Here is a 23,772-nt window from a genome sequence, read left to right as displayed (position 1 = left end):
TGGCATTTTTAAGCAATTAGACATAGGAAGAGCTTACTGGAAAAAGAAGAAATTAGAACATGTATTATAATATGTTGTGAAAAAGGATGTTTCTAACACAGTATACAGTATCGTTTTAATGGTAATCCACTCATTGAGGATTTTCCCACTTTCTCCACATACTGTTTTTCAGTGTAGGATTACATTTATAATGATAGAAATGAGAACTGCTTGAAATACCCATTTTAGAAATTCAGTATTCAATTTTCATAAAAAAGAAATAGTACTACAAATTGAGTGCATTAAACATTGCCTAAAATCATGTTATTATATATTTTTATTAAATCATTATTTGCATATTATTACTGATTTCCTGGATTTCAATTGGAGTGGATTCCTATGGCTACTTTAGAATATAGCATATTGTAAAATGAAAGAGATGTGAAATATTAATTACATCCACTAGTTTTTAAAAATCATTTATCTTTTTCAGTTTGATTACATGGGCTCTGATATAAACGCTGTAATGCAGAAGTTTATTGAGATAATTGGCCTTGTTAACACTGTAAGTTTTTAAAAACTATTTTATTTTATTTATTTATTTTTTATTTTTTATTTTTTTTAGTATTTATTGATCATTCTCGGGTGTTTCTCTGAGAGGGGGATTTGGCAGGGTCATAGGACAATAGTGGAGGGAAGGTCAGCAGATAAACAAGTGAACAAGGGTCTCTGGTTTTCCTAGGCAGAGGACCCTGCCGCCTTCCGCAGTGTTTGTGTCCCTGGGTACTTGAGATTAGGGAGTGGTGATGACTCTTAACGAGCATGCTGCCTTCAAGCATCTGTTTAACAAAGCACATCTTGCACCGCCCTTAATCCATTTAACCCTGAGTTGACACAGCACATGTTTCAGAGAGCACGGGGTTGGGGGTAAGGTTATAGATTAACAGCATCCCAAGGCAGAAGAATTTTTCTTAGTACAGAACAAAATGGAGTCTCCTATGTCTACTTCTTTCTACACAGACACCGTAACAATCTGATTTCTCTTTCTTTTCCCCACATTTCCCCCTTTTTCTATTCGACAAAACCGCCATTGTCATCATGGCCCGTTCTCAATGAGCTGTTGGGTACACCTCCCAGACGGGGTGTTGGCCGGGCAGAGGGGCTCCTCATTTCCCAGAAGCGGAGGCCGGGCAGAGGCACCCCCCACCTCCCGGACGGGGTGGCTGCTGGGCGGGGGCTGCCCCCCACCTCCCTCCCAGACGGGACGGCTGGCCGGGCGGGGGCTGCCCCCCACCACCCTCCCGGGCCGGGCGGCTGGCTGGGCGGGGGCTGCCCCCGATCTCCCTCCTGGGCCTGGCGGCGGGCCGGGCGGCTGGCCGGGCGGGGGCTGCCCCCCACCTCCCGGACGGGGCGGCTGCAGGGCGGAGGGGCTCCTCACTTCTCAGATGGGGCGGCTGGGCAGAGACGCTCCTCACCTCCCAGACGGGGTGGCGGTCGGGCAGAGACACTCCTCACTTCCCAGACGGGGTCACGGCCGGGCAGAGGCGCTCCTCACATCCCAGACGATGGGCGGCCAGGCAGAGACTCTCCTCACTTCCCAGACAGGGTGGCAGCCGTGAAGAGGCGCTCCTCACTTCCCAGAGTGGGCGGCCGGGCAGAGGGGCTCCTCACATCCCAGACTATGGTTGGCCAGGCAGAGACTCTCCTCACTTCCCAGAGGGGATGGCGGCCGGGAAGAGGCGCTCCTCATTTCCCAGACTGGGCGGCAGGGCAGAGGGGCTCCTCACATCCCAGACGACGGGCGGCTAGGCAGAGATGCTCCTCACTTCCCAGACGGGGTGGCGGCCGGGCAGAGGCTGCAATCTCGGCACTTTGGGAGGCCAAGGCAGGCGGCTGGGAGGTGGAGGTTGTAGCGAGCCGAGATCACGCCACTGCACTCCAGCCTGGGCAACATTGAGCACTGAGTGAGCGAGACTCCGTCTGCAATCCCGGCACCTCGGGAGGCCGAGGCGGGCAGATCACTCGCAGTCAGGAGCTGGAGACCAGTCCGGCCAACACGGGGAAACCCCATCTCCACCAAAAAATACAAAAACCAGTCAGGCGTGGCGGCGCACGCCTGCAATCTCAGGCACTCGGCAGGCTGAGGCAGGAGAATCAGGCAGGGAGGTTGCAGTGAGCCGAGGTGGCAACAGCACAGTCCAGCCTCGGCTGGGCATCAGAGGGAGATCGTGGAGAGAGAGGGAGAGGGAGAGGAAGACTATGGAGAGGGAGAGGGAGAGGGATTTAAAAACTATTTTAAAATATATTTTATAAAAAGGATGTGTATAGTAGTTTGCTGTGCTGTTCAAGAGTTTCCATAACCAAAGTACTGTATCAAATGTGTTTTTAGAAAATGTAATATAATGTTCGTTTATTTTAAATTTTAAATTTATATTCTTCTTTTAGATGCTTACCCAGTTAGAATTGACTGTTATGATATCTTCAATTGAAATCTGGTCAAATAAAAACAAAATTTCTACTATAGGGCATGCTGAAGATGTATTGTTACAATTTTTTGAATGGAAAAAGGACCATCTTAACTTTAAACCACATCAAATTGCATGCTTACTTGTGTAAGTGTAGTATTCCGCATTTTATAACATTAAAGGAATAACTCAAAATGGTTTAATATATTCATTATGAAAAATAAGCATTTATTTTATATATATTGTGTTCTACACATTTAATATAGATACTATGGAATGTGAAAAATGTAAGCAGGAGTCCTTGTCCTCAAGGAGCTAACTTGAGGCAAAACTTAAAATGTTTTATCAAACAACATAAAGTTATTAATAAAAGTAAAATTCCACAAAAGGTATTGAAATAACTAAAAGTTTAATTGTGAGTGCTACAATTTATTTGATTTCCTTTGGTTTATGAACCTTTACCCCAGGTTATCATATTTCTACATTCCTGGCTTACTTCTAGTTAATTCTTATGTTTTTATTTTCTAATATAATGAAGGGTTAAATTTTCCTCCTAACTAGAATTTAATGTGCAGAAAAATCTGGTCAAAAATAAATAATAAATGAATGAGGAGGTTATAGAAATTTGAATTTTCAGGGCTATAAATATAGAGGAAACCAGAATAAAAACTATAATCATTAGTGCAATAGTATTTACATAAATTGTTAGGCCTTATCCCAATTATATTTCTGGATATTTATCAAATTCAAAAGTGAAAAGTGTATGTTGAAATATTCTTAACATTGAAACTTTGAGAGAAATGTATTTATGGTATAATTCAAAGTAGAATGGTGTTTGAGAGATAGTAATTGTTTGATAATGTTTGCTGCTATGAAACTTATACCACTTTCAAATTCACTTATGGAAAAAGTTATTTTTCAGCTACAGGAAACTTCCCACCTTAATAGGAGCCACATTTCCTGGGCAAGTATGTAATAAGGATTTTGCTGCTGCAGTTGCTCTGGTAGGTAATTATCTGGTTTGCTCTCAATACTTGCATGTTTCAAATTTTCCTAAATATTTTTTTTGTTGAGAAGGAGTCTTGCTCTGTCTCACAGGTTTCCTAAATATTTTAAAACATGCATAAATATATTACTTAGTTTCCTCATAATTTTATAGCTTTTATATTACTAATTTGGAGCATAATCAAGGGGTATGTCAGGAATGGGGTGAGAAGGAAGCCGATGAGTGCATGATGCATTTTCATAAAGATCAAGCACATTTACTCCTGGTTAAGGAGTAATGTTAGATCCTCCAATTCCTTTTCTCCCGGGATGTGATTATATTTTTGTGAAATTACTTGCTATCATCTTGCAGGTCACTCTGTTCATTTTTTCCCCCTTTTTGTTCTCTGTGCTTCACTTGAGATAATTTCTATTGATCCGACCTTAACTAGAATTATCCAATTCCACAACAGTTTCAAATCTGCTATGAAACCAACCAATTCAGATGGCTGAATTTTTGAATTCTACAATATCTACTTTATGATTTTTTAAAACTTTCTTAATTAATTAAATCTCAAAATCACATAATTGAGGTATAATCAACATACAAAAGCTGTACTTATTTAATGTACACAACTTGCTGAGCATGGAGATAAATATTACACTTGTGAAACCATCACCACAATAAATGCCATAAGCATATTTGTCATTTCCAAAATACTCTGCTCCCTATGCTTATTATTAGTAGTAGTATTTTGTCATAATAACATTTAATGGAAGTTCTATCCTCTTAGAAAATTTTTTAAATTAATATTTTATATTTTATTTTAGATTCACAGTATACATGTGCCTGTTTTTTACATGGATGTATTACATACTGGTAGGGATTGGGCTTCTAGTGTGCCCATTATCAAATAGCGAACATTGTACTCAGTAGGTACAACTGGGTTCTCTATTTTCTTCCATTGATCTATGTGTCTAGTTTTGTAATAGTACAATGCTGTTTTAGTTACTATAGCCTCATAGTATAATTTGAATTCAGGCAATGTGATGCCTCTAGATTTGTTCTTTTTGCTTAGAATTGCTATGGCTATTTGTGCTCTTTTTGTTTCCATATGAACTTTAGGTTTTTTTTTCCTAATTCTGTAAAAACTGATGTTGATAATTGGATAGAGATTGCACTGAATATGTAGATTGCTTTGAGTAATATGGTCATTTTAATAATATTGATTCTTCCATTCTATGAGTATGGGATATTTTTCCATTTGTTTGTGTCATCTACAATTCTTTTCCTAGTGTTTTGGAGTTCTTGTACAGATCTTTCACCTCCTTGGTTAGATGTATTCCTAAGTATTCTGTGTGTGTGTGTGTGTGTGTGTGTGTGTTTATGTGTATGTGTTTGTGTGCCTACTATAAATGAGATTGTTTTCTTGATTTGGCTCTCAGCTTAAACATTATTGGTATATAAAAATGCTACTCATTTTTGTTCATGTATTTTGTATCCTGAAACGTTACTGAAATAGCTTATCAAGTCTAGGAGTCTTCTGGAGGAGTTGTTAGGGTTTTCTAGGTAAATGATCATGTCATCAGTGAACAGAGATAATTTGACTTCCTTTTTTCCAATTTGGATGCCATTTGTTTCTCTCTTGCCTGATTACTCTGGCTAGGACTTCCAGTACTATGTCAAATAGGAGTAGTGAGAGTGGGTATCCTTTCCTTTTTCCGTTCTTAGGGGGAATGCTTTCAAGTTTTCTCCATTCAATATGATGTTGGCTGTGGGTTTGTCATATATATGACTCTTATTATTTAGAAGTATGTTCCATTTATGCCTCATTTGTTGAGGGGATTTTATCATAAAGCGATGTTAGATTTTGTCAAATGCCTGCTCTGCATCTATTGATATGATCATATGGTTTTTGTTTTTAGTTCTGTTTATATGTTGAATCATGTTTACTGATTTGTTTATGTTGAACCATCCTTGCATCCCTGGAATAATGCTCACAGATAGTGCGCTTGATCTGTGCTCGCTCCCTGGACTTGGAGCAGCAGGGATGGAAGCAGCAGTGGCAACAAGTGGAAAGGGCTCGTCAGTGACCTCTGGGAGTAGGGTGGTATATATTCTGTTGGTACATGAAAGTGCCTGGCCACTTTTGTTGTTGTGGTGGTGTCAGCTGGCACTGGGCTCCTCAGCTCAGGCAGTGGGGCCAGGACTGCTCTGGGCAGCCAAGTCACCATTTCCGTGGGAGGCAGAGTAACACTTCAGCTCAGGCCCTGAGGGGAGAGGCAGGGCACAGTAGGGACTAGGATGGGTAGACCGAGTAGCTCCACAGTAGCTTGGCCCCACAGGGGAGGGTGTAGCAGCAGCTTGGCTCAGGGATGGCAGGCTACCAGGCAGGGATGTTTCAGTAGTGGCAAAGCATCAGGGATAGAATGGGACACCTCCAGAACAGGACACACTCCAGCAGTGGTTCTGGTTCCAAGCAAGCAGAGTGGAGTAGTTGCTCAGGCCATGGGGACAGGGCACAGTGTTGTATCCTTCTCGTGGGGAAGCATAGCTCCTTCAGGTGGGTTCAACACCTATGAGGACTGTAGGAATCTCCAGTGGTGAGGACTTTAGGTGTCCAAGGTGGTGATGGGGGCTGCTGGGGTCTTTTTGCTTACCTTTTTCCCCAGGGTGAAGTCCCTCCTGTTTCCAGACTAATCTGAGCTGGGAGACACGGTTGTGGAGGCAAAGTGTTTTCTTCTCTTCTCTGTGTGGCTATCCTGCCTGGGTTTCTATGTGTTTTTTGTTTGTTTGTTTGTTTGAGATGGAGTCTTGCTCTGTCACCCAGGCTGGAGTGCAGTGGCGCAATCTCAGCTCATTGCAACCTCCGCCTCCCAGGTTCAAGCAATCCTCCTGCCTCAGCCTCCTGAGTATCTGGGATTACAGGCATGCACCACCATGCCTGGCTAATGTTTATATTTTTAGTAGGGACAGGGTTTCACCATGTTGGCCAGGTTGGTTTCAAACTCCTAACCTCAGGTGATTCACTCATCTTGGCCTTCCAAAGTGCTGGGATTATAGGCATGAGCCACCACGTGCAGCCTATCCTGAGTTTTGTGCTACACAGGGCTTCTGCTCTCCTTTGATATACTTGGCACCCTTATTTCATTATTTTCACCAAAGTGTAGTTGCTTATTCATTGTTTTGACTGTCTTTGTGGGGAGACAAGTGGTAGGGGCTTCCAGTTGGCCATCTTGCTGCTGTCACTTCCCTCCCAGTATCTTTTTTTAAAAAGTTTCTTTTTAATTTTCATTATGATTAGTTTAAATTTATGTTTCTTTACTGTTCTGGTTCATTCATTTTGATTTCCGTTTGTATGTTTTTCAGTTTACTTTCCTCATAGGACTTTCACTTATGAAATGCTATGTAAGTCAGGGCAAATTAAGAAAACAGGTACTACACTAGGTATTTCAAAAGGATTTAGAACAGAGAATTAGTTATACAGGTATTTCACATCTGAAAAAAGTCAAAAGGGAATAATGAGTTAACAGATAATAAAATGATAGTTACCACTCCAGAACTAAGGAAAATTGGGGTTCCCAAAATTGAGGTCAGAAGAGGGAACTTCCAACTGGCATTTAGGTCTCTGGAGGAAGGAGTGCTGCCTCGAGCTGCTGCTACATTGAAGGGGCATAATTACATGGGTTCTGATAGTACTGGAAGAAGTTGGAGTCAGGAAACTATTGATCCTGGAGTAAACTACAAACACTGAAATAAACTTCCACTTTAGGAGCAAAATGTTGCTGATTGGGCTATGGTGCTGACAGAAACAACAGTCCACGGGAAAAAGAAAGCCACTTCTTTCTTCCAACTGCAGATAATTTGGTAACAAAAAAATATGAGAAATGCAGTTTGCCGAATCTTAGTCCCACAGTCTTATAGCAGAGTATAGAAGGGTAGATTTGAAATTCATTTTGTTGTTTTTTTTATGGTGCTTGCACTCATCTATCATATCATTTTTTCTTATGAGATTGCTTAACATATGAGGAAAAAAAGAGGATTCTAACTTTTTCCTCTAACGGATATTAGAGGGAATAGGGATCTACCAAAGTTAGGTAAAAATGTGGCCTTTCTTACCATTTATTCCTTGCTTCTTTCCTCATAATTTCTTTTGATCAGAAGTTGGGATGGGGAAGGAGAGATTCCTGGGGTTCAAGCAGTCGGCCAGGAAGTGAAATTACTCTTTTTTGAAGGTGTACTGAAACATTTGATGCATTAGTTTATTGTTATGTTGGCCATGCTGTTTTTCTACCTGTTAGTGGGTATAGGTGAACAATAAGCGACCCAGGGCAATGTGGAGAACCAAAAATTTAGAAACAACTCCGTGGATTGTGGCCGTCTTCTCTGAACTACTCTTTACTTATCACTCCCTCACTATTATTTACTTCTGGTTCATCAGAAACCAATTACCTTTTTACATTACAAGATCAATTAACTTTCTTCTATGATGTTGTTGTTTTTGTATTTTGGAGATGTTCAGTGGCCCTTATTATTTTGCTATGTGGTGGAAGAATTAATTGATTTTGGTGGAAGTACTTAAATAAAGAGAGTAATGTCATGTGAGTAATTAAGGCATATAAGAGCTGAGTTATTCCAAATGTTTTCAATTGTACCTGCAACTTCAAAATAATTTGAAATTACTTAGAAACAGACGATAGCTGTGTTCTTTCTCCTATGTAACAACACTTTAATTGTCTTCTGAATAGTCATCTGAGCAGGACTCTTAAAGGATAACATAAGCATTGGAAATGATGTACAGGAGAACAATAATACCTATGAGGATGTATTATTTATCTATTGTGACATAACAGATCACACCAAAACTTAGCAGATAAAAACAATGCAGTTCTGTAGGTTAGGAATCTAGGAGGAATTCAGTGGGTGGTTCAAACTCTAGATTTCCAACAAAGGTCAAAATCAAGGTGTCAGCAAGGGCTGGAGTTATCTCAAGGTTTGACTAATGGGGAATATGCTTTCCAGCTCAGTCATGTGGCTGTTGGCAGACCTCAGAAAGTCTGTTTCCAAGATCACTCATGTGGGCTTCTCTACTAGTTCACCTCATGGCATTGCAGCTGGATTCCCCTAGAGTGAGCAAGAAAGAGCAAGATAGAGAATTTAAGAAGCCAGTCCTCTTATAACCTATCCTGGACATGATGACCCATCACTTCTGCTATATTCAGTTAAAAGCAAGTCAGTAAGTCCAGCCTATACACAATAAAGTGGGATTCCACAAGGACATGAATACCAGGAGACAGGGATTATTGGGACCCATTTCAGAGGCTTCCTACTACAGAAGGAATGTAGAATCGACTATTGAAGACTATTGAAGGCATTTTGTTTAAAATAATTCAAAGAAGCCATAAACTAGGGTTTTTGACTGTGCCGTTTGCTAAGATAGCTGATATTGTCATTAAGTAATAGTGTTTTGAAACTTAATATAACTGTTATGTGGACTCATTCATGTCTAATAAATCTATAATCAAAAAGTTTATATAACTACTATAATTGCATCCACATAGGTATCTTGAGTGCATTAATAAATTTTAAGAATTACTTTCATATACTAATTTTTGATTCAGTAAATATTGTTGTATTTTAGAACTGATTATAATTATTAGTTAACTTTTTCTTTTTCTTATATTTAGTATACAGAGGGTTTATCCTTGGAGTCATATACTGTCATTATTGTTCAGTTGCTTGGCCTTAATCTGGGATTAACTTATGACAAAACTGACACCTGCCATTGTTCAGGAGATGTTTGCACAATGACGCCAAAAGCAGTGTAAGAATTTTCTTTATTAAATAGACATGTTCTTTCTTTAATTAATTTCTTTCTTCCTTGTTTTCTTTCAAACTTTTTTCTTTTTAATTTTTGTGGGTACATGGTAGGTGTATATACTTATGGAGTGCATGAGATGTTTTGATACAGGCATGTACTGTGAAATAAGCACATCATGGAGAATGGGGTATCTATTCCCTGAAGCATTTATATCCCTTGAGTTACAAACAATCCAGTTACACTCTTTAAGTTATTTTAAAATGTATAAATAAGTTATTATTCATTGTAGTCACCCTGTTGTGCTATCAAATAGTAAGTCTTATTCATTCTTTCTGTTTTTTTTTGTACTCATTAACCATCCCCACTCTCTATAACCCCCTACTACCCTTCCCAGCCTCTGGTAACCATCCTTCTACTCTCTATTTCCATGAATTCAATTGTTTTGATTTGTAGATCCCACAAATAAGTGAGAACATTTCATGTTTGTCTTTCTGTGCCTGACTTATTTCACTTAATGTAATGATCTCCAGTTCCATCCATGTTTTATTTTTAATTGTGGATACGTAATAGTTGTACATCATAAATATATACATCATAAATATTTATGATATAGGTGTGATATTTTGATCCACGCATATAATGTGTAATGACCAAATCAGGGTTATTAGGATTTCCATTACTACAAGCATTTGTCAATTCTTTGCATTAGGGATGTTCCAATTCCACTCTTTTAGTTATTTTGAAATATGCAAGAAATTATTGTTAACTGTAGTCACCTTATTCTGCTACTGAACACTAGATCTTAATCCGTCTATGGGCGTTGTCTAACCCACAGACTTGGAGAAAATATTTGCAAACCATACACATGATAAAAGAATAATATCCTAAAATATTTAAAGAACACAAACATCTCAACAGCAAGAACATATACAAGCCAATTTAAAAATGGGCAAAGGACTTGAATAGACATTTCTCTGAAGAAGGCATACAAATGATCAATAGATTTATAAAGAAATAGTCAACATCAATAATAATTAGAGAAATACCGATGTTAGAATTGCAATTATCAAAAAGAAAAAATATATGTGTTGACTAGGATGAGGAGAAAAGGAAACACTTGTACTCCGTTAGTGGGGATATAAATAATACGGCCATTATGGAAAACAATATGGATATTCCTCAAAAATACTAAAAGTAGAATACCATATGATTCAGCAACCCCACATCTGAGTATATATTAATAATAATTAAAATCAGTATGTTGAAGAAATACCTGCACCCCCATGTTCATTGCAGTTATTGACAATAGCCAAAATATGGAAGCAACCTAAGTGTCCATCAGTGGATGAATGGATAAAAACATGTGGTTGTCCTAGTTCATTTTGTGCTCCTATATCAGAATACCCAAGACTGTTAATTTATAAAGAACAGAGATTTATTTTGGCTCACCATTCTGGAGTTTGAGAAATCCAAGGTGGGGAGGCCTGCACCTGGTGAGAGCCTTCTTTCTCTCATGCTATGCAAGAGGAAGGGCAAGGGAGTACAGGTGCATATATGAGAGGAGCTGAACTTGATTTTAAAGCTAAACCACTTTTCATGATAACTGTGACAGTCCATTCAGGACATGCATGATAGAAGCATCCTCAAGGATTAGTTCTCATGGTCTAATCAACTCTTGAAAGTCTCACTTCCCAACACTGTTGCATTTATTGGGTATTAAAATTGACACATGAATGTTGGGGGACACACTCAAACTATAGCATTTCACCCTGCCCCCAAAATTCATGTCCCTCTCACAATTCAAAGTACATTCATTTCACACCAATAGCCCCCAAAGTATTAACGTCTAGCATCAACTCAAAAATCTGAAGTTCAAATTCTAATCTAAGTCAGATGAGGGTAAGACTCTAGGCATGGTTTATCCTGAGGCAAATTCCTCTCCAGCTGTCAGCCTGTGCAATTAACAAGTTGCATTGTTTTTTGGTGCTTCCAAAATACAATGGAGGAACAGGCACAGGATAGACATTCCCATTCCAAAAGAGAGAAATAGGCAAGAAGGAAGGGGTAACTGGTCTCACATAACTCCAAAACCTAACGGGGAAAAACAATATTGGCTTAAACCTGGAGAATAATCTCCTTTGACTCCATGTCCTCTGTCCTGGGCATACTTGGGTGGAGGTTGAGTCTGTAAAACATCAGGATTCTTGCTTCTTTATGGTCTTAGTGCACCCAGCAGCTTTCACACGTTGGAGTCTCATGCCTCCATCTCTCCCAGACTGAGGTTGCAAGCTGGTGGCTTTAATGTTCTGGGGCCTCAGGGACTGCCCCACTCCCATGGCTTCACTAGGCATTTCCCTAGTGGGAGCTCTCTGTATTGCTCTCACTCTTATGGCCTTGATGGGTTTTGCTCTAGTGGGAGCTCTCTGCAGTGGCTCTATCCCTGTGACAAGTCTCTGCTTGGGATCCCAGGTTGTTGATGACATTATTTGAAAAAATCTAGGTGGAGGTCATCATGGTCTGGCAACTCTTGTGTTCTGCAGGTTTGCAGAGTTAGCATCATGTGGACATTGTCAAGGCTTACCACTTGTGCCCTTTGGAGAGGTGGCTGAGCCACACCTGGGCCCACTTGAGTAATAGATGGGGAAGCTGAGAAGCACTGTGTCAGAATGCAGAGTCCCAGGGCAGCCCTGGGCAGTGAACCTGTGAAGCACACCTCAGGTCTGATCTCTGAAACCATTCAGCCCTTCTAGAGCTCTGAGCCTGTGATGGGATGATGGGAGAGGCATCCTCAAAGATCTCAGAAATGCCTTCAGGGTCATTCTCTTGTTGTCTTCCTGGTTAAACAGGATAGAACCTGGCTTTATTGTATCCATAATCATCTCTTTAGCAAATAGTTGCTTTTTTTTTTTTTTTTTTTTGAGATGGAGTCTCACTCTGTCACCCAGGCTGGAGTGCAGTGGTGCGAGCTCAGCTCACTGCAACCTCCACCTCCTGGGTTCAAGCAATTCTCCTGCCTCAGCCTCCAGAGTAGCTGGAATTATAGGCACGTGCTACCATGACTGGCTAATTTTTGTATTTTTAGTAGAGAAGGGGTTTCACCATATTGGCCAGGCTGGTCTCGAACTCCTGACCTCAAGTAATCCTCCCGCCTCGGCCTCCTAAAGTGCTGGGATTACAGGTTTGAGCCACCATGTCTGGTCACAGTTGCCTTTTTAAACATGCTTTTTTATTTCTTACATAGCCATCCTGAAAGTTTTTCAAATCTGTCTGTTCTGCTTCTTTTAATGATAAATTCCATATTTAAATCATTTCCATTCTTATTTTACTATAAGCAGCCAAAAGAAGCCAGGCAGCACCTTGAACACTTTGCCACTTAGATATTTCTTCTGCCAGATATCCTAGTTCATCATTCTTAAATTGAGTAATAGATGGGGAAGCTGAGAAGCACTGTGTCAGAATGCAGAGTCCCAGGGCAGCCCTGGGCAGTGAACCTGTGAAGCACACCTCAGGTCTGATCTCTGAAACCATTCAGCCCTTCTAGAGCTCTGAGCCTGTGATGGGATGATGGGAGAGGCATCCTCAAAGATCTCAGAAATGCCTTCAGGGTCATTCTCTTGTTGTCTTCCTGGTTAAACAGGATAGAACCTGGCTTTATTGTATCCATAATCATCTCTTTAGCAAATAGTTGCTTTTTTTTTTTTTTTTTTTTGAGATGGAGTCTCACTCTGTCACCCAGGCTGGAGTGCAGTGGTGCGAGCTCAGCTCACTGCAACCTCCACCTCCTGGGTTCAAGCAATTCTCCTGCCTCAGCCTCCAGAGTAGCTGGAATTATAGGCACGTGCTACCATGACTGGCTAATTTTTGTATTTTTAGTAGAGAAGGGGTTTCACCATATTGGCCAGGCTGGTCTCGAACTCCTGACCTCAAGTAATCCTCCCGCCTCGGCCTCCTAAAGTGCTGGGATTACAGGTTTGAGCCACCATGTCTGGTCACAGTTGCCTTTTTAAACATGCTTTTTTATTTCTTACATAGCCATCCTGAAAGTTTTTCAAATCTGTCTGTTCTGCTTCTTTTAATGATAAATTCCATATTTAAATCATTTCCATTCTTATTTTACTATAAGCAGCCAAAAGAAGCCAGGCAGCACCTTGAACACTTTGCCACTTAGATATTTCTTCTGCCAGATATCCTAGTTCATCATTCTTAAATTGAGTCATGGATGGGGAAGCTGAGAAGCACTGTGCCAGAATGCAGAGTCCCAAGGCAGCCCTGGACAGTGAACCTGTGGAGCACAGGATGTCTTCCACATGGTCCTAGGACGCCAAAACAATTCCACTAAATTCTTTGCAACTGTGTAGCAAGGATGGCCTTTACTTCCGTTTCCAGTACCTTGTTTCTCATTTCCACCTGAGGCCTCATCAGAATGAACTTTAAGTCCATATTTTTATTGGTTTTATGATCACAACCACTTAAGTAATATTTAAGAAGTTCCAGACTTTCTCTACACTTCTTCACTTCTTTTGAGCCCTTAATGCTCCATTTATGACAATCTAGGACTTTTCTGCTTCTCCAAACTCTTGTAGCCCCTACCCATTATTCAGTTCCAAAGCTGCTTTTACATTTTTAGAAATTTGTTATAGCAATAGCTCCACTACTGGTACCATTTTTTTTTTTCTTATTCTGATTTGTACTGTTAAAACAGAATGCCCACGACTGGGTAATTATAAAGAAGAGAGGTTTATTTGCCTTAGGGTTCTGGATCCTGATAAATTCAAGGTTGAGGGGCCCACATCTTGTGAGAGTTCCTTGCTGTGTTATCCCATGACAAAAGGTATAAGGGCAAGAAAGCATACACATGTACTGGAGAGGGGATCAAACCCACTTTTAGGACAAACCCACTGTTCTGAAAATGAACTTGTTCTTGTGATAATGACAGTAGTACATTCATAAGGACAGAGCCCTCATGATTTAATCACCTCGTAAAGGTCCCACCTCTAAACACTGTTGCATTGGGTATTAAGTTTCTAACACATGAACATTAGGGGACACATTCAAATATGGGGGTGATATTATACATAATTCAGCCTTAAAAAACAAATAAATTTTGTCATTTATGACAACATGGATGAATCTGGAGAAGATTATGCTGAGTGAAATATAATCCAGGCACAGAAAACAAATTCTGCATGATTTTACTTATAGGTAGAATCTAAAAAAGTCAAACTCATCAAAGTAGAGAGTAGAATGGTGGTTACCAGAGGCTGGGGGTGGGGAGTGGGGAATGGGGAATGGAAAGATAATGGTAAAAACGTACAAAAGTTTGGTTAGAAAAAAGAAATAATTTTAGAGTAAATTGCACAGTGCAGTGACTATAGTTAATAATAACATGTTGTATATTTCAATATTGCCAAAGAGCACATTTTAAACATTCTCATCACAAAGAAATAATAAATACGTGAGATGAGGGATATGCTAATTAGCATGATTTATACATATATTGCAATATATACATGTATCGAAACATCACATTGTGCCTCGTAAATATATATAATTATCATCAACTGAAAATCAAATTTTTAAGAGTTAAAATGCTTTGATACCTGCATTTAAAACTGGCATTGTACAATATAAAGACAAATGGTAAAATTCATGCTAATAACTTAGAATTTTAATTTAGGACAACACTGACTAGCAAACAAATAACACCATGACACCTGAGAGACTGCTGAAAAAAGAAAAAGCTTTTCATTTTAATACCATTAACAGTAATTTTCCCTGCTTTATACATAAGGGGCCCCATATTTCCATTCCTGAAAATTAAGCTGTTAGTCCTAGTTTTTCTGCATCCATGCCAAGACTTGATATGCTCAGTATGTTCAATTTGCGTCTCTTTAGTTGGTATGTAGTATTATCTCATATAGGTTATATATGTACTTCCCTAGAAGCTAATGATTTCAACATATTTTCATACTTCATATCCTTTGCATAGCTTATTTGGTAATGTGCCTATTTAGATCTTTTTTCCACTTTGTAAAATAAAAATATAGATTTTTGTGCTGTTAATGAATTACAAGATTTGTTTGTATATTCTGGCTATGGTTTCTTTACCAGATACATGATTTTCAGTTGTTTCTTTGTAGTCCGTGGCTTGTCTTTTTTCTTTATAGTTGTCTTCTCTGGAAGACAGGTTTTAAAATTTTGATTCAAAAGTCCAATTTATCAATTTTTATGCAACATGCTTTTATAGCTGTTATAGTTAGTTTATGATACATTTTGCAATTATTGTACATGTGTCCAAGTTCATTTTTATTTTGTCGTATAGAGTGACAATTATTCTAATACTATTTGTTGAAAAGACTAGCCTTTTACCCACTTAATTGTCTTGGCAATTTTGTCAAAAATCAATTTACCATGAATGTGTAGATTTATTATTGGAATCTCTATTCTAATTCATTAACCTGTATGTCTATCCTTATAGGAAAGCACACTGTCTCTATTACTGTAGCTTTACACTGAGTTTGAAATCAGGTAGTGCAAGTGCCCTGAGTTTTTAAATATTTTCCCAAATTGTTTTGGCTATTCTAGGTCCTTTACATATTCATCTATATTTTATTATCAGCTTTCTAATTTCTGCAAGAGACCTGCTGGGATATTGCATTTTCAATATCATAGTTTTTTTTGTTTTTTTTTTTGTTTTGTTTTTTTAGACGGAGTCTTGCTCTGTTGCCCAGATTGGAGTGCAGTGGCATGATCTTGGCTCACCACAACCTCTGCCTTCTGGGTTCAAGCGATTCATCTGCCTCAGCCTCCCAAGTAGCTGGGACTGCAAGGTGCGCGCCACCACACCTGGCTAATTTTTGTATTTTTAGTAGAGACAGGGTTTTGCCATGTTGGCCAGGCTGGTCTTGAACTCTTGACCTCAGGTGATCCGCCTACCTTGGCCTCCCAAAGTGCTGGGTTTACAGGTGTGAGCCACTGCGATTGGCCAAAACTCCTTTTAAGAAAGGATGAGACGGTATTGGTGATGGAGCTTGCTGTAGCAGGCAAGCAACATCAGTTTGCAAGGAAAAAAATTCATCTTGTTTGTGCTGTCATTGAACAGGACTGACAACAGCATGAACAATAGTCAACACCATAGACATTTCAATTGGTTCAGCTAACACAATTCTGGCTGAAAAATTAAAGGTGAGCGAATTTTCCACTCAGTGGGTGCCAAAGTCATTGTGTCCAGAGATAGATAAGAGCAGATAAGAGCAGAACTTTGATGGAGATCAGATAAGAACAGAACTTTGATGGAAATTTTTTGGAGCAATTTTGAAAAAAAAAATCAAATAAAACTAGTGAATTTTGCAAGTCATTGGATACACAATCAGTGTATTAATATAACAATGAATTGGATTTCTGTATATTTGGCAACAAATAGAAAATGAGATAAAAGGTACAATTCCACATACAATGTTTTTCAAAACAGGAAGTATATAGATATAACATTAATGAAGTATGTACAATTGTGTACAAATAAAAATTAAGATTCTGAAACATTTCGTTGAAGAATTGTAACAGGAAGTGGAACAGCTTTACCAGCACAATCCTGAAGATAAAACACAGTCAAAGCAATGGCTACCAAGCGGTGGACGTGGTCCAGCCAAAGCCAAAGTGAACCAGTCAAGAGCAAATGTCATGGCAAAAGCTTTTTGAGATACTCAAGATACTTTGCTTGTTGACTTTCTAGAGGGCTTAAAAATAATAACACCTGCCAATTAGGAGACTATTTTGAGAAACTTAGCCAAAGCTTTCGCAGAAAAATGCCTATGAAAGTTTCACCAGAGAGTCCTTCATTATAACAATGCTCCTGCTCATTCTTCTCAACAATAAGAGCAATTTTGTGAGAGTTTTGATGGAAAATTATTAGGCTTCCATCTTATAGTCTTGATTTGGCTCCTTTTGTCTTCTTTTTGTTTCCTAATCTTAAAAACTCTTTAAAGGGCTCTCATTTTTCTTCAGTTAATAATGTAAAAAAGACTTCATTGACCTAGTAAAATTTCCAGGATCCTCAGTTATTTAGGGCCAGACTAAACAGTTGATATCATTGCTTACAAAAGTGTCTTGAACTTGATGTTGAGAAATAAAGTTTATATATTTATTTTCATATTTTCATTTTATTTTTTCATGAACTTTTAGAGGTCCGTGTGTCTATACCAGATCTTGTATAAAACAAGATGTATGACTAAAAAGAATTTTGGAATGTGTGTGTGTGTGTGTGTGTGTATATATATATATACACACACATATATTTATTTTATTATAAATATATATTATTCTTGGAGTTTAAAACATGTTAAAACATGTTAATATAATAAGTATGTTTTAAGATTTGCTAATTGTCTTCTATGAAGAATAATGCTCTTTAAATCTCTCTTTAAAGCACCATATTATGGGATATATAAAAATATACAACACTAATTTGTGTCATACCCATATTTTTATGTATTAGGTACTCTGGTGGTGTAAAGGATTTTAGCATCTGTAGCTTGGATGACTTTAAATATATTTCTTCTCATAATGGCCTTACATGTCTTCAGACAAACCCTCTTGAAATGCCAACCTACACACACAGGAGAATATGTGGCAATGGGTTGTTGGAAGGAAGTGAAGAATGTGACTGTGGCACTAAAGACATTAGTAGAATATTTTTTCTAAAATTTAAAAAATGTTCTAGTAGTAAAGAAGATAAATGCCTTATCTATTAGTAAAATAGATTTGAAAAATATATTCTTTGGAAAAGATGGGAGCCTTTGTTTTCTAATTTTATTATTTTTGGAAGCATGGTCCTTAGATAATTTTTGTCTTCAGTTATTGTCTTCTGACATTATTTAGTGTGTGTATTAGCTCCAAACGTAAATTTAATTACCACTAAGAGTGGTGAAGGGATTGAAAGATATACCCTCAACAACAAGCAGAAATAAAAACAGTTAACAACATCTAAAAACAGTAGATTATAACCAATGGGGTAGCAAAATGCATGGTTTGTTAATATAGGTAAAAACATTTTCTGTGGAAAGGTGATTCTAATTAAAATATTTTGAAATTGAATCTATCATAATTATAAAAAATATAAAAATATACAACCAAGATCAAACAAAAATAATTATAAAATATGATAAAGGGACATCCGCAAGATGGCCCATTAGACAGCACTAGAGGTGCCTAATGCTGGTCTCCCAACACAAGAGAGGACCAAAACAATGGATAAACAACTACATTTCACCAGAGTGAGTCATAGAGTGCTGGAGTACAGGAGGGGAGTGGCAAAAACCCAGTGGTGCACAGAAACTCAGAATGACTGCTTAGAGAGAAGAAGGAAACACTGCGGTTGTGACAAGATAAACACATAATGATAAAGAACAAGAAGTAAAACTCAATCTGGCTTAGAAATATAGATTACTGGCAATCTTCAAAATAATAAAACTAATGAATCTTGCAAGTCATTGAATACAAAAGTCAACATATAACAATGAATTGGATTTCTGTGTAGAAACAGCAAACAGAAAATGAAATCAAAGGGACAATTCTACATATAATGTTTCCCAAAACATGATATGTATAGATATAACAAAATACTTGCAATTGTGCACAATAAAAATTAACATTACTCAGGAAAAGCAAAAAACATTGAAATGAATGGAGACATTTCCCACTTTCATGGATTGGGAGACATAATATTGAGATTTCAGCTCTACACAAATGGATCCATACATTTAACACAGCCCCAACCAAAATCCACTTATCTTTTTGTAGAAATTGACAAGCTGATTCTACGATTGATATGGAAATGGAAATGACCTAGAATAAACCAAGCCATGAAAAGAAAAACAATAAATTGGAGCACATATACTAATTTTCTATAAATTTCAATATTTTCTATGAAGTTATAATAATGAAGACAAGGTAGTATTGACCAAAGGATAAATATATACAATTAATAAAGTAGAACAGAGAATCCAGCTGTAAAATGATATTTATATGGCTATTTCGCATGGTAAGACAAAGGGCTATTCAATGGGTGAAGAAAATCTTTCCAACAAAATTGTATGAACTAAACATGTGTAAATAAAATAAAACTTCACCTCTCACCAGACACAAAAAATTGACTTGAAATAAATCAAAGACCTAAAAATTAGAGCTAAAGCTCAAAAACTTTTGGGATAAAACATAAGAGAAAATCTTTGTGACTGGTGGTAGGCAAAATTTTTTAGATTATGGCAAAAAGAAGAAGTTTAAAGAGAAAAATGATAAGTTGTACTTTCTCAAATTTAGAACCTTTTTCACTTAGACTCTGACAAAAATAAAATGACAAGCTCCAGAATGTGAGAAAATATGTACAATTTGTATATTGACAAGTGGCTTTTATTCAAATACGTGAAAAGACAAGACTTAGTTTCTGGTCAGGTATCTAAGACACTTGGAAGTTGCCACTCCAATGTGTCAACTAGTAAAAAGGTGAACAGACTGAATAAGCAGCAACTCTTTTTAGATCTGTTGGAGAAGTGAGATCACAGGATGAAGCACTGCCCCCAAATTCAATAGACCAACAAGTGAATACAGAGGATCACAACTTGCTAGAACAGAAGCATGTGAGTTAAACTTTCACACAGCCAGCGCTGGAGTAGAAAAGCCTAAACTAAAACTGACAAATGCCAGAGGCTCAGTGTATGTAACTATGAGAGTTAAGAACTCCAGGAGGACCCAGTTATTGAGGTTGTTCTCATATTTTTATGAGCTTTACCTCTAGAAGTTTAATCTTGTTCTCACAGTGAATATCAGAGAAAAATTCCCTGTGCTTCCAGAAGAAGGAGGAGAAAAGGAACCATTTTGAAATAAGTCAGAGTGTTCAGTTCCTACCAAAAAGAAATGGAAGGGAGAAATTAGGACGATTATGTTATTATGAATTACACTACCCTGAAGTGGTATAGTGTTATTTGAAAGTGGACTTGGATTAGTTGTAAATGTATATTTTCATCTCTAGGGCCACCACTAAAAAAATGTTTTAAAAAAGTATAACTGATACACTAAGAAAAGATAGAAAATAGCATTGTAAAATGCTCAGTTAAACACAAAAGGCAGGCTGGGCATCGTGACGTGCACCTGTAGTTTCAGCTATTTGAGAGGATGAGGTGAGAGGATTCCTTGAACCTAGAAGTTCAAATCAGCCTGAGCAACATGGTGAGATCCTTTTTCTAAAAAGAAATAAAAAAGGAAAAGAAAAAAAAGACAAAAACAAGAAGAACCAAAGTCACACAAATAGAAAACAGCAATAAATATAGTAGTTATTAATTTAACTGTATTCATTATCACTTTGCTTTCAATGATTTAAGTGCACCAACTTAAAAAATAAAAGAGATTGTCAGAATGGATCAAAAACCAAGATCTAGCTCTCTGTTGTGGTGGGTAATACTGAGTGTCAGATTGACTGGAATGAAGGATGCAAAGTATTGTTCCTGGGTGTGTGTCTGTGAGGGTGTTGCCAAAAGAGATTAACATTTGAGTCAGTGGACTGGGAGAGGCAGTGGACTGGGAGAGACCCATCCTTAATCTGGGTAGGCACCATCTAATCAGCTGCCAGCATGGCCAGAATAAAAGCAGGCAGAAGAACGTGGAAAGACTAGACTGGCTGAGTCTTCTGGCCTACATCTTTCCCCCATGCTGAATGCTTCCTGCCCTTGAACATCGAACTCCAAGTTCTTCAGCTTTGGGACTCTTGGACCTTCCACCACAGACTGAAGGCTGCGCTATCGGATTCCCTACTTTTGAGATTTTGGGACTGAGACTGGCTTCCTTGCTCCTCAGTGTGCAGATGGCCTATTGTGGGACCTCACCTTCTGATCATGTGAGTCAATACTCTTTAATAAACTCCCCTTTATATATACATCTATCCTACTTGTTCTGTCCCTCTAGAGAACCCTGACAAATACAGTTGTCTACAAGGAGCCCTCTTTAATATAGATATACATGTAGATAAAAATTACAGAATGGAGAAAAATATGCTATGCTAACAGTGATAAAAAAATCCAGGAGTAGCTATATTAATTTCAGACAAGCGGTCTGCAGAATGAGGGACAATTATAATGACAAAGGGGTCAATTCTGCAAGAAGACATAACAATTTTTAATGTGTATGTGACTAACAACAGAGTATCAAAATACATGAGGCAAAAACTGATAGAACTGTAAGGAGAAATAGATGAATCTGTTATTATAGCTGGAGACTTCAACACTGCTTTATCAGAAAAAGGCAGATCCAGCAGACAAAAAATCAGTAAAGACATAGTGGAACTCAACAATAGCTTTAACCAACTGGATATAATGGACATCTATGGATGACTTCATCCAACAAAAGAATACACATTTTTCTCAAAGTCATATTGAACATTCAGCAAGACAGGCCATGTTCTGAGCCACAAATCACCACTGAACAAACTTCAAGGAATAGATACCATAAAATGTCTGACCTCAGACCACAGTGAAAATGAACTAGAAATTTGTAACAGAAAGATTGCTGGAAAGTCCCAAAAACTTGGAGATTAAAAATCACACGTCTAAATAACACATGGGTTGTATAAGAAATATCAGGAGAAATTTAAAAATAGTTTGAACTGAATAAAAATAAATACACAGTTATCAAAAGTCATGGTATTCAGCAAAACAGTGCTCAGAGTAAAATTTATAACATTGGTTGCACGTATTAGAAAAGGAAAAAGATCTAAAATCAACAGTGTAAGCTTCCACCTTAAGAAACCAGTAAAAGAACAAACTAAATTTAAAGTAAGCATAAGAAAAAAAATAATAAAAATTAGAGCAGAAATCAATGAAACTGAAAACAATAAATTAATAGGTACAATCAATAAGATTAAAAGATGTTTTTGTGAAAAGATCAATAAAATTAATATGCCTCTTACCAGACTAAGAAAAAAGAGAAATGACACATATTACTAACATCAGAAATAAAAGAGAGTACATCACTACAGACAGGGTATTAAAAGGATGATCAAGGAGCTATGAACAACTCTATGCCCACAAATTTTATAACTTAGATAAATTGACTAAATCCTTGAAATACAATCTGCCAAATTTAAACAAAAACAGACAATATTAATAGGCCTACATCTATTTAAGAAATTGAATAAATAATTAATAACCTTCCAGAAGAGAAAGCATCAGGCCCAGATGAATTTACCAGTAAATTCTACTGATCATGTAAAGAAAAAACATATACCAATTCTCTATAGTCTCTTTTAGAAGATAAAAGCAAAGGAAATACTTCTTAACTTATTCTGTGAAGTGAGTATACTCAAATACTGAAAACCAAAATGAAGGCCTTACAAAGAAAGAAAACTACAAAACAGTATCACTCAAAAGCATAGAGGCAAAAATACCCAACAAAATATTAGCAAATAAATTCCAACAATGTATAAAAAGAATTGTACAACATAATCAGGTAGGATTTATCCCAAATGTGCAAGGCTAGTTCAACATTTGAAAATCAGCTAATGTAATCCATCACATCAACAAAGTAAAGGTAGAAAAATTATGTGATCATATTAATAGATGCATTAAAAGCATTTTATAGAAGTTAACAATCATTCATGATAAAAACTCTGAGTAAATTAAGAATGACAAAAACTTCCTCAACTCAATTAAAAAATATCAACAAAGAATCGACCTGTGAGGAATTGGAAGCTTTCTCACTAAATCAGGAACAAGTGAAGGATGTCCCCTTTCACCACTACTTTTCAATATCACACTGGGAGCCCTAGGTAATGCAATAAATGATAAATGTAAATAAAATGGATACACATTCGGAGGAAGGAAATTAAAGTGTCATTGTTCCCAAATGGCATGATAGTCTATGTAAAAAATCTGAAAAAATCAGCAACAGCAAAAACTATGTGAAACAAATAAGTGGTTATAGCAAGGTTGTAGGATACAAGGTTAATATATGAAAGTCAACCTTTTTCATATATACCAACAATGAACAGGTAGAATTTGAAATTAAAAATGCGATACCATCTACATTCTCATTCCCTGAAATTAAATACTTAGGTATAAATCTAAAAAAATGTTCAAGATCTATATGAGGAAAAGTATAAAACTCTGATTTAAAAAAAATAAAAAACCAAATAAGTTAAGCAATATTCCATGTTTATAAATAGGAAAACAATATTTTCAGATGTCAGCTCTTCCAACTTTGATCTAGAAATTCAATGCAATTCCAATCAAAATCTCAGAAAAGTTGTTTGTGGATACTGATAAAGTAATTCTAAAGTTTGTATGGAGAGGCAATAAACCCAGAATAGTCACAATATTGAAGGGCAATAACAAAGTTTGAGGACTGATACTACCTGACTCAAGAGTTACTATAAACGTACAACAATGAGGAAAGTGTAGTATTTACATAAGAATACACAGATAGATTGATGGAATGGGATGCAGAGCCCAGAAATAGACCGATATAAATATAGTCAA

At 37.5% G+C, this 23,772-nt stretch overlaps 2 protein-coding genes across 4 annotated transcripts in view; one reads left to right on the top strand and one right to left on the bottom strand.

The window, feature by feature from the left end:
- Positions 1-23,772, top strand: part of LOC101128857 (disintegrin and metalloproteinase domain-containing protein 5) — a 97,913-nt gene that overhangs the window by 37,951 nt on the left and 36,190 nt on the right. The window contains exons 8-12 of the mRNA XM_063709325.1: positions 473-544; positions 2,425-2,591; positions 3,367-3,448; positions 9,117-9,253; positions 17,745-17,928. Of these exons, the coding sequence (XP_063565395.1) occupies positions 473-544; positions 2,425-2,591; positions 3,367-3,448; positions 9,117-9,253; positions 17,745-17,928 (642 nt within the window). The remainder of the gene's footprint in view (positions 1-472; positions 545-2,424; positions 2,592-3,366; positions 3,449-9,116; positions 9,254-17,744; positions 17,929-23,772) is intronic.
- The window catches only part of LOC101129912 (A disintegrin and metallopeptidase domain 3-like), a 71,648-nt gene continuing 56,006 nt past the window's right edge, over positions 8,131-23,772 (bottom strand). For 2 of the 3 annotated variants that reach the window (XM_019032940.4, XM_063709324.1), the window contains one exon: positions 8,131-8,553. Coding sequence is in view for 2 of the 3 variants with exons in the window: in XM_063709324.1 (XP_063565394.1) it covers positions 8,530-8,553 (24 nt within the window). In the remaining variant the exon portion in view is untranslated. Of the gene's footprint in view, positions 8,559-19,038; positions 19,094-23,772 lie in introns of all 3 variants that reach the window. The other variant, XM_063709323.1, reaches the window with a different exon arrangement.

The sequence above is a fragment of the Gorilla gorilla genome, chromosome 7, assembly GCF_029281585.2.
Source record: "Gorilla gorilla gorilla isolate KB3781 chromosome 7, NHGRI_mGorGor1-v2.1_pri, whole genome shotgun sequence".
Classification (NCBI taxonomy): Eukaryota; Metazoa; Chordata; class Mammalia; order Primates; family Hominidae; genus Gorilla; species Gorilla gorilla.
The sequence above is the reverse complement of the archived record's forward strand: the minus strand, read 5'-3'. Positions and strand labels throughout refer to the sequence as shown.